This window comes from Oncorhynchus masou, chromosome 10 (assembly GCF_036934945.1).
Source record: "Oncorhynchus masou masou isolate Uvic2021 chromosome 10, UVic_Omas_1.1, whole genome shotgun sequence".
In the NCBI taxonomy this organism is placed as follows: domain Eukaryota; kingdom Metazoa; phylum Chordata; class Actinopteri; order Salmoniformes; family Salmonidae; genus Oncorhynchus; species Oncorhynchus masou.
This window is the reverse complement of record NC_088221.1, coordinates 44,711,456-44,727,477: the sequence shown is the minus strand read 5'-3', so window position 1 is coordinate 44,727,477 and position 16,022 is coordinate 44,711,456. Positions and strand designations below refer to the sequence as shown.

The window sequence follows — 16,022 nt, the reverse complement described above, 5'->3', positions numbered from 1 at the left end:
TTAAAGAACAACGAGAAGCTCAGGGGACATCTGGCAGACATGCAATCACTACTGTAAGCTCTGAAAGCAGGATCGATATCTCTTTGTGGTTGGACCTTGAGCTAATTGAAAATCTTTGAGCCTATAATGAATATGAAATGTCAGAGAGCCAAAAGATATGAAACTGACATTTACTCTACACCCTGGGAACAATCCTCCATTTGAGAGTATGAGCAATTCAAACCTAGAAAAAAATGACTATTTCAGTTAGCTTGTTCAACAATTTGTGCAGCAGTGTAGACCACCCAATTTTCACATAGAAGAACACAAAAACACACAATGACAAAAGGTTTCTGTAATACACTTAGACAAATCTTATAATGAAGTAGTTCAGTGACAAGTACTGCTGGACCATTCACTGTAGTGACTGATGTAGCCTACAGTCGGGAGCCTTTGAAGTGGCCGAGCTCTGTATCAGGACATCAGACAGTAAAACACATACCATCAGCTTAGTCCAAGTAACAAGGTTCTTCATTTTTAACCATTGAATATTCATGTTACGCTGCTCCACCAACATCTCAATGCGCTGTACTTTACATTGGACCTCTGCTCTTTCTGACATGAAACAACTATCCAGAGAGCTGTGGCCCCGTTTCAACTGCTAGTTTCTGACAGTGGCATTCTTGACATTCGTCTCTAAAGTGCAGCTCACAGCTAGCCTGCTCTGCTTTGGATCACTCCAGCAGTCCTGACATGAAGGCTCCAAACCGAATAAGGTATTCTAATAAATAAATAACGTCCAAGTTATATTCATGTTTGTAATCTCCCCGAGCTGAACAAGCTGCTGTTGAACTGCTTTTCACAAAGCTCTGCGTTCCTCATAGTGCGTAGCTACCACACTGTAAGTGCTCATTCAATACAGCACGAGCCCACCAGCCAATAAATAATGGCGTTTTCATCCAGAATAAATTGTCAAAGGTAAAAAGAAGGATTCAAACAGTAAAAAGCACCTTATCACAGCGCCCAAGTTCTGCCCGTGGAACTAAATGCAGACAAATGACAACACTGAACAACAATTCAAGACAAAATGCTTTTTTTTATACGAAGCAAAGTCAGAACAGTCCAAATCACAGTCAGGGAGGGAGGGAGGGAGGGAGGGAGGGCTCTTACCGATGTACTGGTTCCACTCTGGGTCCAGATCAGCCTGGTTGGCGAGGCAGCCCTTCATGACGTTCAGACAATAGTTGTTGCAGGGCTTCACGGAGGGCATGGCTTGGCAGTATGGGCAGTACATCATCTTGGTCAGTGCTCGGATACACGCTGGGGTGCTGCTCACCTAGTGGGTAGATGTGAGAACAAAGGCCAGCTATACATCGGATACAACATACAAGGCTGTTCAACACATGGAAATTAATCCAGTAAACGGTATGATTCCGTGTGTCATGTATATAAAGAAATGAGCTGGCTTAAAAAGCATCTAGCTCCACTGTCCTCCATCTAGCTCCACATACAGCTCTTACATCTAGCTCCACTGTCCTCCACCTAGCTCCACTGTCCTCCACCTAGCTCCACTGTCCTCCATCTAGCTCCACTGTCCTCCATCTAGCTCCACTGTCCTCCATCTAGCTCCACTGTCCTCCACCCAGCTCCACTGTCCTCCACCTAGCTCCACTGTCCTCCACCTAGCTCCACTGTCCTCCACCTAGCTCCACTGTCCTCCACCTAGCTCCAGCTCCACTGTCCTGTCCTATCTAGATCCATATCCACAGCTCTGTCCATCTACTGCTCCACTGTCCTCCACCTAGCTCCACTGTCCTCCACTGTCCACTCTCCACCTAGCTCCACTGTCCTCCACCTAGCTCCAGCTCCACCTAGCTCCACTGTCTACCTAGCTCCACTGTCCTCCACCTGGCTCCACTGTCCTCCATCTCCAGCCTCCATATCCACTGTCTCTTACATCTCCACTGTCCTCCAGCTAGCCACTGTCCTCCACCTAGCTCCACTGTCCTCCACCTAGCTCCACTGTCCTCCACCTAGCTCCACTGTCCTCCACCTCCATATCCAGCTCCAGCTCCACTGTCCTCCACCATAGCTCCACTGTCCTCCACCTAGCTCCACTGTCCTCCACTGCTCCTCCACCTAGCTCCACTGTCCTCCACCTAGCTCCACTGTCCACTGTCCTCCACCCACTGTCCTCCATCTAGCTCCACTGTCCTCCACCTAGCTCACTGTCCTCCACTCCACTGTCCTCCAGCTCCACTGTCCTCCACCTAGCTCCACCTACTGTCCTCCACCTAGCTCCAGCTCTTACATCTAGCTCCACTGTCCTCCACCTAGCTTCACTGTCCTCCATCGAGCGCCACTGTCCTCCACCTAGCTCCACTGTCCTCCATCTAGCTCCACTGTCCTCCACCTAGCTCCACTGTCCTCCATCTAGCTCCACTGTCCTCCACCTAGCTCCACTGTCCTCCACCTAGCTCCACTGCTCTCCACCTACCTCCACTGTCCTCCACCTAGCTCCACTGTCCTCCACCTAGCTCCACTGTCCTCCACCTAGCTCCACTGTCCTCCATCTAGCTCCATATCCACTGTCCTCTTACATCTAGCTCCACTGTCCTCCACCTAGCTCCACTGTCCTCCATCTCCACTGTCTCCATCCATATACAGCTCTTACATCTAGCTCCACTGTCCTCCACCTAGCTCCACTGTCCTCCACTCCACTGTCCTCCACCTAGTCCTCCTCCACCTAGCTCCACTGTCCTCCACTGTCTCTATCTAGCTCCATATACACTCTTACATCTAGTCCACTGTCCTCCACCTAGCTCCACTGTCCTCCACCTAGCTCCACCTAGCTCCACTGTCCCTCCTAGCTCCACTGTCCTCCAGCTCCACTCCATCTAGTCCTCCATCTTGCATCTAGCTCCACTGTCCTCCACCTAGCTCCACTGTCCTCCAGCTCCACTGTCCTCCACCTCCACTGCTCCTCTGTCCTCCACCTAGCTCCACTGTCCTCCATCTAGCTCCATATACAGCTCTTACATCTAGCTCCACTGTCCTCCACCTAGCTCCAGTCTCCACTGTCCACTCCACCTCTAGCTCCACTGTCCTCCACCTAGCTCCACTCCACTGTCCTCCACCTAGCTCCACTGTCCTCCACCTAGCTCCACTACACTCCACTGCCCTCCACCTAGCTCCACTGTCCTCCATCTAGCTCCACTGTCCTCCACCTAGCTCCACTGTCCTCCATCCTGCTCCACTGTCCTCCATCTAGCTTCACTGTTCTCCACTGTCCTCCACCAAGCTCCACTGTCCTCCACCTAGCTCCACTGTCCTCCACCTAGCTCCACTGTCCTCCACCTAGCTCCATATACAGCTCTTACATCTAGCTCCACTGTCCTCCACCGAGCTCCACTGTCCTCCATCGAGCTCCACTGTCCTCCACCTAGCGCCACTGTCCTCCATCTAGCTCCACTGTCCTCCACCTAGCTCCACTGTCCTCCACCTAGCTCCACTGCTCTCCACCTAGCTCCACTGTCCTCCACCTAGCTCCACTGTCCTCCACCTAGCTCCACTGTCCTCCACCTAGCTTCACTGTCCTCCATCTAGCTCCATATCCAGCTCTTACATCTAGCTCCACTGTCCTCCACCTAGCTCCACTGTCCTCCATCTAGCTCCATATACAGCTCTTACATCTAGCTCCACTGTCCTCCACCTAGCTCCACTGTCCTCCACCTAGCTCCACTGTCCTCCACCTAGCTCCACTGTCCTCCACCTAGCTCCACTGTCCTCCACCTAGCTCCACTGCCCTCCACCTAGCTCCACTGCCCTCCACCTAGCTCCACTGTCCTCCATCTAGCTCCACTGTCCTCCACCTAGCTCCACTGTCCTCCATCTAGCTCCATGTACAGCTCTTACATCTATGTTTCTGAACAGAAGCTCAGCAACAATACAGCAACAGAAATGTTTTTGTCAATAATGCAAATATCCACACCCTTTTGTTTAAAGTCAGACTCCCAGGTAATGGCTAATGGCTTCATCTCTTTTTCAAACACAGACAGGTTCTTAAATCGTTTCTTCACCTTATTACTGCAGCTCAGCTCTCTATGAAATAGCTATTCCCTGACCATAATTTCTGTCAGTGCTTCAGTTTGCTTTCGTTTGTGTGTATGTTCCTACATGTTTTATGCATTTTATTAAGTGTCTGAGACTCTTGTTATTCTGGCAAAAAAAATCGATAACATAAAAACATTCCCATTTCATGAGAGTATTTTCCAATTAATCTCAACATATTTAAAATAAAAAGAAAACACCTAGTCTTTGTTCTGAATTTAAAAAATACATTCTGAAAGAAGTGCAATTTTACACAGGGCTCCAACTACTATGTGTATTTCAGAACAAATCCAACAAAGGTAGAGGGAGGAGTAGGGATGTACCAGTGGGGAGAAAGGGAGTTGTCAGGTACTGGTCTGAACGTTCCAAAGTACCCAGACACTGCACGCATGAGGTGAGAGAAGAGCCGCAGCTCGGCTGGAAGTCAGTGTTTTGAGTGGCTTCTGAGCTGTCTTCATGTTTGATATGATTGGACCCCTGCTTCTCCCAACCCACCAGTGAGGATTGCTGAGGAGAAGAGGAGGTGGAGGCATCATCAGCCGCCTCCACAGAGTCAGGCTAGTAGATCAAATAATACACTACCGTGACGGACTGATACGCCTCAAACATCTACTGCTAGCTTCCTTCGTCATTGGCTTGATTTAACACACAGCCTGATGTTGACCACTCACACAATGTCATGTTCCCACTGACACCCCCACAAATTCACATGTTGCGAGTAGCGAGTTTAAGATATCAAGGGGGTAATCTCTGGTACCTGTCGTCACTATAATCTCTGGTACCTGTCATCACTATAATCTCTGGTACCTGTCGTCAATATAATTTTTTTAATTTTAATTTTACCTTTATTTAACTAGGCAAGTCAGTTAAGAACAAATTCTTATTTTCAATGACGGCCCAGGAACAGTGGGTTAACTGCCTGTTCAGGGGTAGAATGACAGATTTGTACCTTGTCAACTCGGGGATTTGAATTTGCAACCTTCCGGTTACTAGTCCAACGCTCTAACCACTAGGCTACCTGCCGCCCCGATAATCTCTGGTACCTATCATCACTATAATCTCTGGTACCTGTCGTCACTATAATCTCTGGTATCTGTCGTCACTATAATCTCTGGTACCTGTCGTCACTATAATCTCTGGTACCTGTCGTCACTATAATCTCTGGTACCTGTCGTCACTATAATCTCTGGTACCTGTCGTCGCTATAATCTCTGGTACCTGTCGTCGCTATAATCTCTGGTACCTGTCGTCACTATAATCTCTGGTACCTGTCATCGCTATAATCTCTGGTACCTGTCATCGCTATAATCTCTGGTACCTGTCGTCACTATAATCTCTAGGACCTGTAATCGCTATAATCTCTGATACCTGTCATCACTATAATCTCTGGGACCTGTAATCACTATAATCTCTGGTACCTGTCATCACTATAATCTCTGGTACCTGTTGTCAATATAATCTCTGGTACCTGTCGTCACTATAATCTCTGGTACCTGGCGTCACTATAATCTCTGGTACCTGTTGTCAATATAATCTCTGGTACCTGTCGTCACTATAATCTCTGGTACCTGTCGTCACTATAATCTCTGGTATCTGTCGTCACTATAATCTCTGGTATCTGTCGTCACTATAATCTCTGGTATCTGTCGTAACTATAATCTCTGGTATCTGTCGTCAATATAATCTCTGGTACCTGTCGTCACTATAATCTCTGGTACCTGTCGTCACTATAATCTCTGGTACCTGTCGTCACTATAATCTCTGGCACCTGTTGTCGCTATAATCTCTGGTACCTGTCGTCAATATAATCTCTGGTACCTGTCGTCAATATAATCTCTGGTATCTGTCGTCACTATAATCTCTGGTACCTGTCGTCAATATAATCTCTGGTATCTGTCGTCACTATAATCTCTGGTATCTGTCGTCACTATAATCTCTGGTATCTGTCGTCACTATAATCTCTGGTATCTGTCGTCAATATAATCTCTGGTATCTGTCGTCACTATATGTGCCTTCAATAATTGTGAGATTTCTGATTGCTTTGTTCTGCAGATGCATAGAAACTGTTGGTAAACACAATTCATACATTTCACATTGACACTAAAACTATTTGTCTTTTTCAGATTCCAATTTCATTCATTTGAATCTGAGATGCACTTTAGTTTAAAATACTCTACTGACAGAATCCTTAATGTGCATTTCCGTAAGTAAGATATGGTACAGCGTTGCTTCCTCCTTTTTCAATTTGGAGAACTGACACCTGACAAATGCTTTCTTCCTCCACAAATGGCTTTGGTGCAGACCAGCACTCAGTAAGTTGCCATAATGTCTGCATGACTCTCCCCCTATCTCCCTGGACTGCTGGCTTCTTTGAGTGCATTACAGCGTTTGCAGAGCATGTATTATTCTAATGATTCAAGCTCATCAAAAGAGAGTCCTATTATTAGAATCAATCAATAGCCACATCACCGCTTTGCAAAACTGAAGAATAGAAATACGCTGTGTGCCCATAATGACAATGTTGGAGCCTTGATATATCCCTGGGCATATCTTTTCATTTCAGAGGTTTAGAAAATGGGAAAACATTAGGCCATGCTGGTATTTATGCAGTAATAAGTGGAACTGAATGCCAAACTCTGATGGACCATGGATAAGATCTGACTGACCATGGATAAGATCTGACTGACCATGGATAAGATCTGACTGACCATGGATAAGATCTGACTGACCATGGATAAGATCTGACTGACCATGGATAAGATCTGATTGACCATGGATAAGATCTGATTGACCATGGATGGATTGACCATGGATAAGATCTGACTGACCATGGATAAACTCTGATTGACCATGGATAAGATCTGATTGATAAGCCATGGATAAGATCTGATTGACCATGGATAAGATCTGACTGACCATGGATAAGCTCTGATTGACCATGGATAAGATCTGACTGACCATGGATAAGCTCTGATTGACCATGGATAAGCTCTGACTGACCATGGATAAGCTCTGACTGACCATGGATAAACTCTGATTGACCATGGATAAGATCTGACTGACCATGGATAAGATCTGATTGACCATGGATAAGATCTGATTGACCATGGATAAGATCTGATTGACCATGGATAAGATCTGATTGACCATGGATAAGATCTGACTCTGACTGACCATGGATAAATCTCTAAGATTGACCATGGATAAGATCTGACTGACCATGGATAAGATCTGATTGACCATGGATAAGATCTGATTGACCATGGATAAGATCTGATTGACCATGGATAAGATCTGACTGACCATGGATAAGATCTGACTGACCATGGATAAGATCTGACTGACCATGGATAAGATCTGACTGACCATGGATAAGATCTGACTGACCATGGATAAGATCTGACTGGATAAGATCTGACTGGGATAAGACTGACCATGGATAAGATCTGACTGACCATGGATAAGATCTGACTGACCATGGATAAGATCTGACTGACCATGGATAAGATCTGACTGACCATGGATAAGATCTGACTGACCATGGATAAACTGACCTGAGCTGGGATATAGATAAGCAGTGTAGTAGTGTCTTTGTCATAAACTGTAAACTGCTGTGATGTGAGGTAATGCAGCAGCTCCTGGAACTCAATAAAGCCTCTCAGCAGCACTCGGCATAGATGTCACATGTCACACCCCTCCTCTGGGGTGTCCTATTCCATTATGCTTACACCCAATCTCTCCAGATGAGTTGAGGCCCCTTGGATCAAAGGGCCGTGGCCCCGCCACATGACCCGTGTCACAGGTCCCTGGGTAATGTCAGAGTTGAGGAGGGGACACGGCGGCTGCCAGGGAATCCAGGACGTGTGTCACTACCACAGACAGTAACAACTCATCCTGACGAAGAGGGTTTCATCAGGCAGCCCTGGCTGGAGTTCACCATGCTTGCCGGTAATGAATGACCAGCAGTGGAAAGGTTGGGTTTGTTCTATGTTCGGGGGTTATACATGTGATTCTCCTCTTGTAGCCTATTGCCTTGGGTTTCCTTGTGCCTTTGACCACTCATAGCTGCGCTACAATCTGCATGATGCACACCCCAATCAAGAATTATGGTGAACATAAACTCATTGGCCAGCAACTGTTGCAAAAGGACTCCATTTCCAAACAGTATATTAACTGTTTACTAGCCTTGATGTCCAGGCTTCTCCTCTGACAACACAGAACAGTGTACACACATTACTATTAAGACCAATAACGGAAACAAACACATACAATTCAGATAAATTGCTTGTGACCACGAGGCTATGGAAGCAAACTTGATCCACAAGTCCAGCCAGTGTTCTAATGTTGATGTCAACCAGTGGTGTAATGTACTTAAGTAAAAATACTTTCAAGTACGACTTAAGTCATTTTTTGACGTATCTGTACTTTACTATTCATATTTTTATGACTTTTACTTTTACTTTTACTAAATTCCTATAGAAAATATTGTACTTTTTACTCCATACAATTTTCCCTGACAACCAAAAGTACTTTGTTACACTTTGAATGCTTAGCGGTTGTTACACTTTGAATGCTTAGCGGTTGTTACACTTTGAATGCTTATTAGCGGTTGTTACACTTTGAATGCTTAGCAGTTGTTACACTTTGAATGCTTAGCGGTTGTTACACTTTGAATGCTTAGCGGTTGTTACACTTTGAATGCTTAGCGGTTGTTACACTTTGAATGCATAGCGGTTGTTACACTTTGAATGCTTAGCGGGGCAGGAAAATTGTGAAATTCACTCATTTATCAAGAGAACACGTGGTCATCCCTACTGCCTCTGTTCTGGCAGACTCACTAAACACAAATGCATCCTTTGTAAGTAATGTCTGAGTGTTGGAGTGTGCCCCTGGGCTATCCATACATTTTAAAAACAAGACAATGGCGCCGTCTGCTTTGCTTAATATACGTTATTTTAAATTACTTACATTTTTCTACTTTTGATACTTAAGTATATTGAAAACCAAATACTTTTACTTAAGTAGTGTTTTACTGGGTGACTTTCACTTTTACTTGAGTAACTTTCTATTAAGGTATCTCTACTTTTACTCAAGTATGACAATTGGGTCATTCTTCCACCACTGATATTAACTGAAAACAAGACATCTAGAAAACAGCTGTTGTTGAGTGGAGCCAATGTCAAGCATACATCTCTTGCTATGCCTTTAAATGTTCCTTTGCATACGATCGAAAGTACACACTCCCAAGGCAATGATATACAGCAAAAGCAGCTAGCGGCATTAACATTACATCAAACAGAATACTCACAGCAAGATTAATGGGGACGGTATACAGACTTTAAAAATATTGGCTGATAGAGATACAAACATCCATAGCAAAATATATATGTATATATATATATATTCCCATAGCTTGGAGCCAGATAGTCTTCCCATGCTTGAGAATTCCTCCTGAACAATGGGAGGCCCCACCAGAGGTCATTATAGAATCCTTTAAAAGGCAGCCCCGAGCCTTAACCCAACAGCCCATAGGCCCATACAAAGAGATGGTAGTGGTGGGAAGGCAGTGGTAAGTAAGTCAGAAGAGTGTATGATTGAAATACCAGCCTGTGGGGGATCTCCTGGGAGAAAAGAAAACCCAAAAAGCAAAACAGAGACCTTCAGCTTGTTTAAGAATGCGTTGGATACACTGTTATATTATGTTGTACTCTCTCTCTCCACCAGCACAATCCATCCAGCCCCAAACACCAACAAAATACTCAATTTTATGATCTATGAGGTTTTGAAATATAATATTGATATGTGATAATGATGGATCCAACAAAATCTGTCAATTGTTCAATTCTGGGGAAAGTGTTGATATAAATCTATGACATTACTTTTACATGATAAAATTGGGTGAAAGGTTTCAGGGGGAAATTCCCACTGGGCAAGTGGTATATATTCCTTATTAAAATGACCATCATCCCCTGCTGCACAATAGCAGCAAATTAGCCCAAAATAAAATCACTCAACCCAATTTGCTTATGAATGGCAGAGACGAGGGCTTACCTTGGACACCCTGCTGGCCACCTCTCTACCGACCGAGAGGCCCTGGACGAAAGTGCGTGCCACGATGAAAGCCCTGGTAACCTGAGCCTTGAGCTTCTTGGGTACGTCTCCAAAGGGCTTGAGCTGGTCCGTGTACTTACTGATGCACTCCAGATAGTCCTCAGTGATGACGTACTGGGAGTTGAGCAGCGTGAACATGCGCTCCAGCAGCCGCGACCAGAAGTCGTTGAGCATCTCCTCCAGGTTGACGTTGCCTCCCGTGTAGTAGCGTTTCAGCTCGGCAAACAGGTTCTGGAACACCTCAGAGTTCTGCATGTACGGCTTTCCGTAGGTCCGCACGAACATCTCGTTCAAAGACTTCTCCGTGTTCTCCAACAACTCCAGGAAGAACTCTGGGTCAAGAGGAATAGGAGACAATTAAAATATTGTTCATTATAGCCTATGTAGGCCTACATCTGTCTTCAAATACGAGCACTCTGATGCTGTTAAGATGGGCATGCTATTATAATGAGATGCCTATTAACTTGAGTTAACATTTTGTATTCTTTAAAATGTAAAGACACTGTACATCAGTTTGACTTTCATAGATGAAGGGTGTCTGGGTCTAAGACGCATACTTCCATGAGGTTTTTACATTACACTGTTGCTAAACGGACAACAGACAGACGTTTTCAGGTTAACACTGAGTGTTTATTCACACCAATCCTACCCATCTTCATATTCTCCTCTAGACTTCATTCACACCAATACTACCCATCTTCATATTCTCCTCTAGACTTCATTCACACCAATACTACCCATCTTCATATTCTCCTCTAGACTTCAGAAGTGTTCATGATTAGTAATCCTATACTGCCAGTCACTCTCTATAGGCTGGCCCTATCCAAGCATACTTGGACTTGCTACTGTACATACTGCTTCAGCAATAAGAATCTGTATTGCTCACGTTGATTTGTAGAAATGCAGTGGAGTTGGCAGTGTGACTTTGCAGTAGAGGTTTGTATATTCATACATTCAATACAGCCATTGATATGTGATAAATGAAAAGATTGTTGCACACAATGTCACAGAATAGCAGAACAACCTGAACAACGAGAATACCAGAACAACCCAAATAACAGAACAACCAGAATACCTGAGCAACTAGAATAGCAGAACAACCAGAATAACAGAACAACCAGAATATCAGAACAACCAGAATACCAGAACAACCTGAACAACTAGAATACCAGAACAACTAGAATACCAGAACAACTAGAATACCTGAACAACTAGAATACCAGAACAACCCGAAAAACTAGAATATCAGAACAAACTGAATAGCAGAACAACTAGAATACCAGAACAACCAGAACAACTAGAATACCTGAACAACTAGAATACCAGAACAACCAAAACAACTGGAATGCCATAACAACCAGAATACCAGAACAACCAGAAAAACTAGAATACCAGAACAACTAGTATACCAGAACCACTAGAATGCCAGCACAACTAGAATGCCAGAACAACTTTGTGAAAAATTAAGAAAGTCATAAAGACCGTGTTTGTGGTGAAGGTAGAAACCAATAAGAACTGTGTTTGTGGTGATGGTAGAAACCCAAGAGGACTGTGTTTGTGGTGAAGGTAGAAACCAATACGGACTGTGTTTGTGGTGAAGGTAGAAACCAATAAGAACTGTGCTTGTGGTGAAGGTAGAAACCAATAAGGACTGTGTTTGTGGTGAATGTAGAAACCAATAAGGACTGTGTTTGTGGTGAAGGTAGAAACCAATAAGGACTGTGTTTGTGGTGAAGGTAGAAACCAATAAGGACTGTGTTTGTGGTGAAGGTAGAAACCAATAAGGACTGTGTTTGTGGTGAAGGTAGAAACCAATAAGAACTGTGTTTGTGGTGAAGGTAGAAACCAATAAGAACTGTGTTTGAGGTGAAGGTAGAAACCAATAAGAACTGTGTTTGAGGTGAAGGTAGAAACCAATAAGAACTGTGTTTGAGGTGAAGGTAGAAACCAATAAGGACTGTGTTTGTGGTGAAGGTAGAAACCAATAAGGCCTGTTATTGCAGTGAAAGTAAATCGTTATATGTGTTTAAATGACACCTGCCATGCTCCAAAAACTGTCCAACGCACATTAATGGGAATGACAACGCATGGAGTACATATTACATATTACAACAACAAAAAATTCAAGTGACGCTATAAAGAACAGAGGGAATGCTTGACCCACTCACTTATTATTCACTTCCTACGCACAGCTTATTGTTTACCGAATGGCCTCTATGGGTGGTCAGTAACAGGAATGAGGTGATTAGGTCTTCCCACCATCTGCTATGGATGATGATAGCCTTGCCTCTCAAGGAACCAGATTCAATTTGAATAGAGTTCATGCCACTCTCTCCAAATTAGGAGACAGGGTGCAACAGTTTAAGGCTAATCATAGCCATTTCCATTACAGGCAAAATATCAAGGTTGTCTTATCTTCTTAAATATAACAGTGTAATGATATAGGAAGTTATACCCTGGGGAGGCTTTGGTGCAGTTCATGCTGGGTCACATGCTGTTCAGCCAGGAGCCCAGAGATGCTCTCCTCTCACTTATCAGGCCAGAATCAAAAGGGCCTTGTTCAAACTGTAATGGCTCTAAGTGTTCATTAGCGCTCTGCAAAGCTAGTGAAATGAAATTACATTAGGAGCAACACATTAGCGAGACTCTAAACACCAGAGATGGGAAATCTGATCTGAAATCCTGTATTGCTGAATCCTATCTGTTCCAGGATCTCTCGCTGGAGGATGTGCTTGTCTCTTCATGCTGAATCCTATCTGTTCCAGGATCTCTCGCTGGAGGATGTGCTTGTCTCTTCATGCTGAATCCTATCTGTTTCAGTATCTCTCGCTGGAGGATGTGCTTGTCTCTTCATGCTGAATCCTATCTGTTTCAGGATCTCTCGCTGGAGGATGTGCTTGTCTCTTCATGCTGAATCCTATCTGTTTCAGTATCTCTCGCTGGAGGATGTGCTTGTCTCTTCATGCTGAATCCTATCTGTTTCAGTATCTCTCGCTGGAGGATGTGCTTGTCTCTTCATGCTGAATCCTATCTGTTTCAGGATCTCTCGCTGGAGGATGTGCTTGTCTCTTCATGCTGAATCTTCATGGAGGATGTGCTTGTCTCTTCTGAATCCTATCTGTTTCAGGATCTCTCGCTGGAGGATGTGCTTGTCTCTTCATGCTGAATCCTATCTGTTTCAGTATCTCTCGCTGGAGGATGTGCTTGTCTCTTCATGCTGAATCCTATCTGTTTCAGTATCTCTCGCTGGAGGATGTGCTTGTCTCTTCATGCTGAATCCTATCTGTTCCAGGATCTCTCGCTGGAGGATGTGCTTGTCTCTTCATGCTGAATCCTATCTGTTTCAGTATCTCTCGCTGGAGGATGTGCTTGTCTCTTCATTCAATGCAAGTTGTCTTGTGTTGCTCTCTATTTCTGTCTTCCGTCATTAATGACCCAACCTGAAGATATCTAGCTACTGCAACTCCATATGCACCCTTCATCCAACTGCATGTACTATGTTCTTGGTGCATCAAATCGACACCATTGCTCTTTCATTACTATCAATTCAATTCAAGGGGCTGTCTCACACCTGCCTGTCTGTGACTGAAGATATCCTTGATTATTTACACCCTTGTCTCTTAAAATAGATTGCTCAGTATTTAACACATCTAAAGCCCGCTGAGAGGAAAGAGATGAGCGGTACTAAATCAAATCTAAGTTTATTGGTTGCGTACACAGATTTGCAGATGTTAATAGCAGGTGCAGCGAAATGCTTGTAAAAAAAAAAAAAAAAAAAAAAATGTAATACTAAAATACTAACGAGGCATACAGTTGTTATCTTGGTCCAAAAGTGTATTATGGGCTTTCGTTATACTAATAGTAATGCAGTATGCTGACATAGTGTGGTGGTTGACTTCTTTACACTTCTGAGGCATGACAGATTGAAATGTCAGAAAAGATGGGTGTTTGTACTATGGAGTGTTATTGGCATGTCTGAATTCACGTTTTCACTTTAAAACAAATCCTTTGTTATTTCTGTTTTTACCAGTTCTTTAATGTTACTGCTGTTAGACTTCAGTGACATGTTTGTGTCCCATGGGACGTAATTACATCAAATTATCTTCCCAGACCTTTACCTTTTACCAGTGTGACGTGTTCACAAGAAATAATAATGAGAAAGAATGTCATCATTTAATTGAGTATATTTACTTGTTTATCACTTCCAGAAATAAGTGGCACATGCTTAGAACTTCCAAGCAACTTCCAGAAAGTAAAGTTTTGTCTTCAGTGAATTATTTAAGTAAAGATGTGTGTTTTAAGCTTGTCTTGTGCTTATTCGAATTGGCTTCAGTCCATGGCACCCAGTGATATCCTTTCTGATTAATGACAGCTTTGAAACTGAACTGAACATAAGAATTATCAGTGCAGTCAATTCTTCTCCCTTCCAGATCAGCTCGGCTATTAATCAAATAGAAATCAACATAACTGAGGTGGGATTCATTTTAAATATAGTCGGAATATTTTGATACAATGCCAAGCTCTATTTCCGTACAATCAGGAGGAATAATGAGCACAGACATTATGGGGTGACCACAACACAGTTTACATTTAGTGAAAAAGACAACTTTGTATAATTACAGCAAATCCACGAATAGGATCATATTTTTCAAAATCTGGAATTAAGGGGTATGGCAGAAACTGCAAATTCAGAGTAGATCTCACGTAAGGCCTCAATTACATAGCAGTAATTAATAGATCTACCCAAAATGAAAGGCTGTGACCCCGAGAGAACAATGAGGCAGAAATGTTCAGACTTATAACTGGCACAGAGTTCATTACTTTCAGCAGATTAAGCTCAATATGGCCACCTACTCCTCACACAGAGCACAGTGCTGGGAGAGGACAGGCTAAACAGAGCAATTCTCACTTTGACAAGTGTAGCTTCACCTCTGCTTCACTCGGAGTCACTATGAGGTCAGCCAGTCTCTCGCCAAGGCATTCTGAAGAACGTCAAATCCGTTCTAACGAAATCTAAATATTTGTATAAGAGAATATACACAGAGAAAACAGGCAAAAACACTTTTCACAACTCTTTGGAAACTAAGATTTATTTTAGAGATGCTCAAGTGTCTCAATCTTTATTTTGAAGAAAATTGGTTCCACCATCTACCCTTCAGCAGCAGATGTGCATAGCGATGACAGTGAGCTGCTTTGGGACATTGTTCAGGGCCACAGTGTAGAGCTAGGCCCTGCGGGGCTGCAGTTAATTACAGCCACTTCCCCCGAGACATGACCAGCAGTAACTCTCACTACAGGGCTTTGTAAAACAACACAGCAGCCGTGTAATTGTGATTCATGAAAGCTACAGGACAAATCAAAATCACAGAGATTCCCAGTGATCTAAAGCCTTCTGCACAAAAAGAAACAATAAATAAAAATGCCACCACTCTTCGAAACTACACTTGAGTTGCAGCATTCACCGAGGTGACATTGTTGATCCTAAATGCAACCCAGAATGTTCTGATGTTTCTGCCGTGAGAGATTATACCTTCAAGCAAATACGCAGAGTCACAAGCGTTTAAACTGACAGTCAAAATGTGGACGTTACATAATTAAGGCAACATACCTTGATAGCAGGAGACTATTTCAACACTGCCATTAATCACCATAAGGCAGGTCATTTATTACAGCCTCAACGTTAAAGATATACAGCCCCTCAACATTGATCTTACATGACCATCATTTGGCAGCATGGAGCATCAGAGTTTGAGCATGCAGAATTCACAAAGCAGATCTCTTTGAGTGAACCTCATGACATCCACTCACAGCAGGATGGAACA

General features: G+C 43.6%; 1 protein-coding gene across 1 annotated transcript in view; it reads right to left on the bottom strand.

The window, feature by feature from the left end:
* LOC135547670 (glypican-6-like) overlaps positions 1-16,022 on the bottom strand; it is a 172,676-nt gene that overhangs the window by 89,245 nt on the left and 67,409 nt on the right. The window contains exons 3-4 of the mRNA XM_064976866.1: positions 10,141-10,532; positions 1,150-1,315 (exon numbers count right to left, since the gene is read on the bottom strand). Of these exons, the coding sequence (XP_064832938.1) occupies positions 1,150-1,315; positions 10,141-10,532 (558 nt within the window). The remainder of the gene's footprint in view (positions 1-1,149; positions 1,316-10,140; positions 10,533-16,022) is intronic.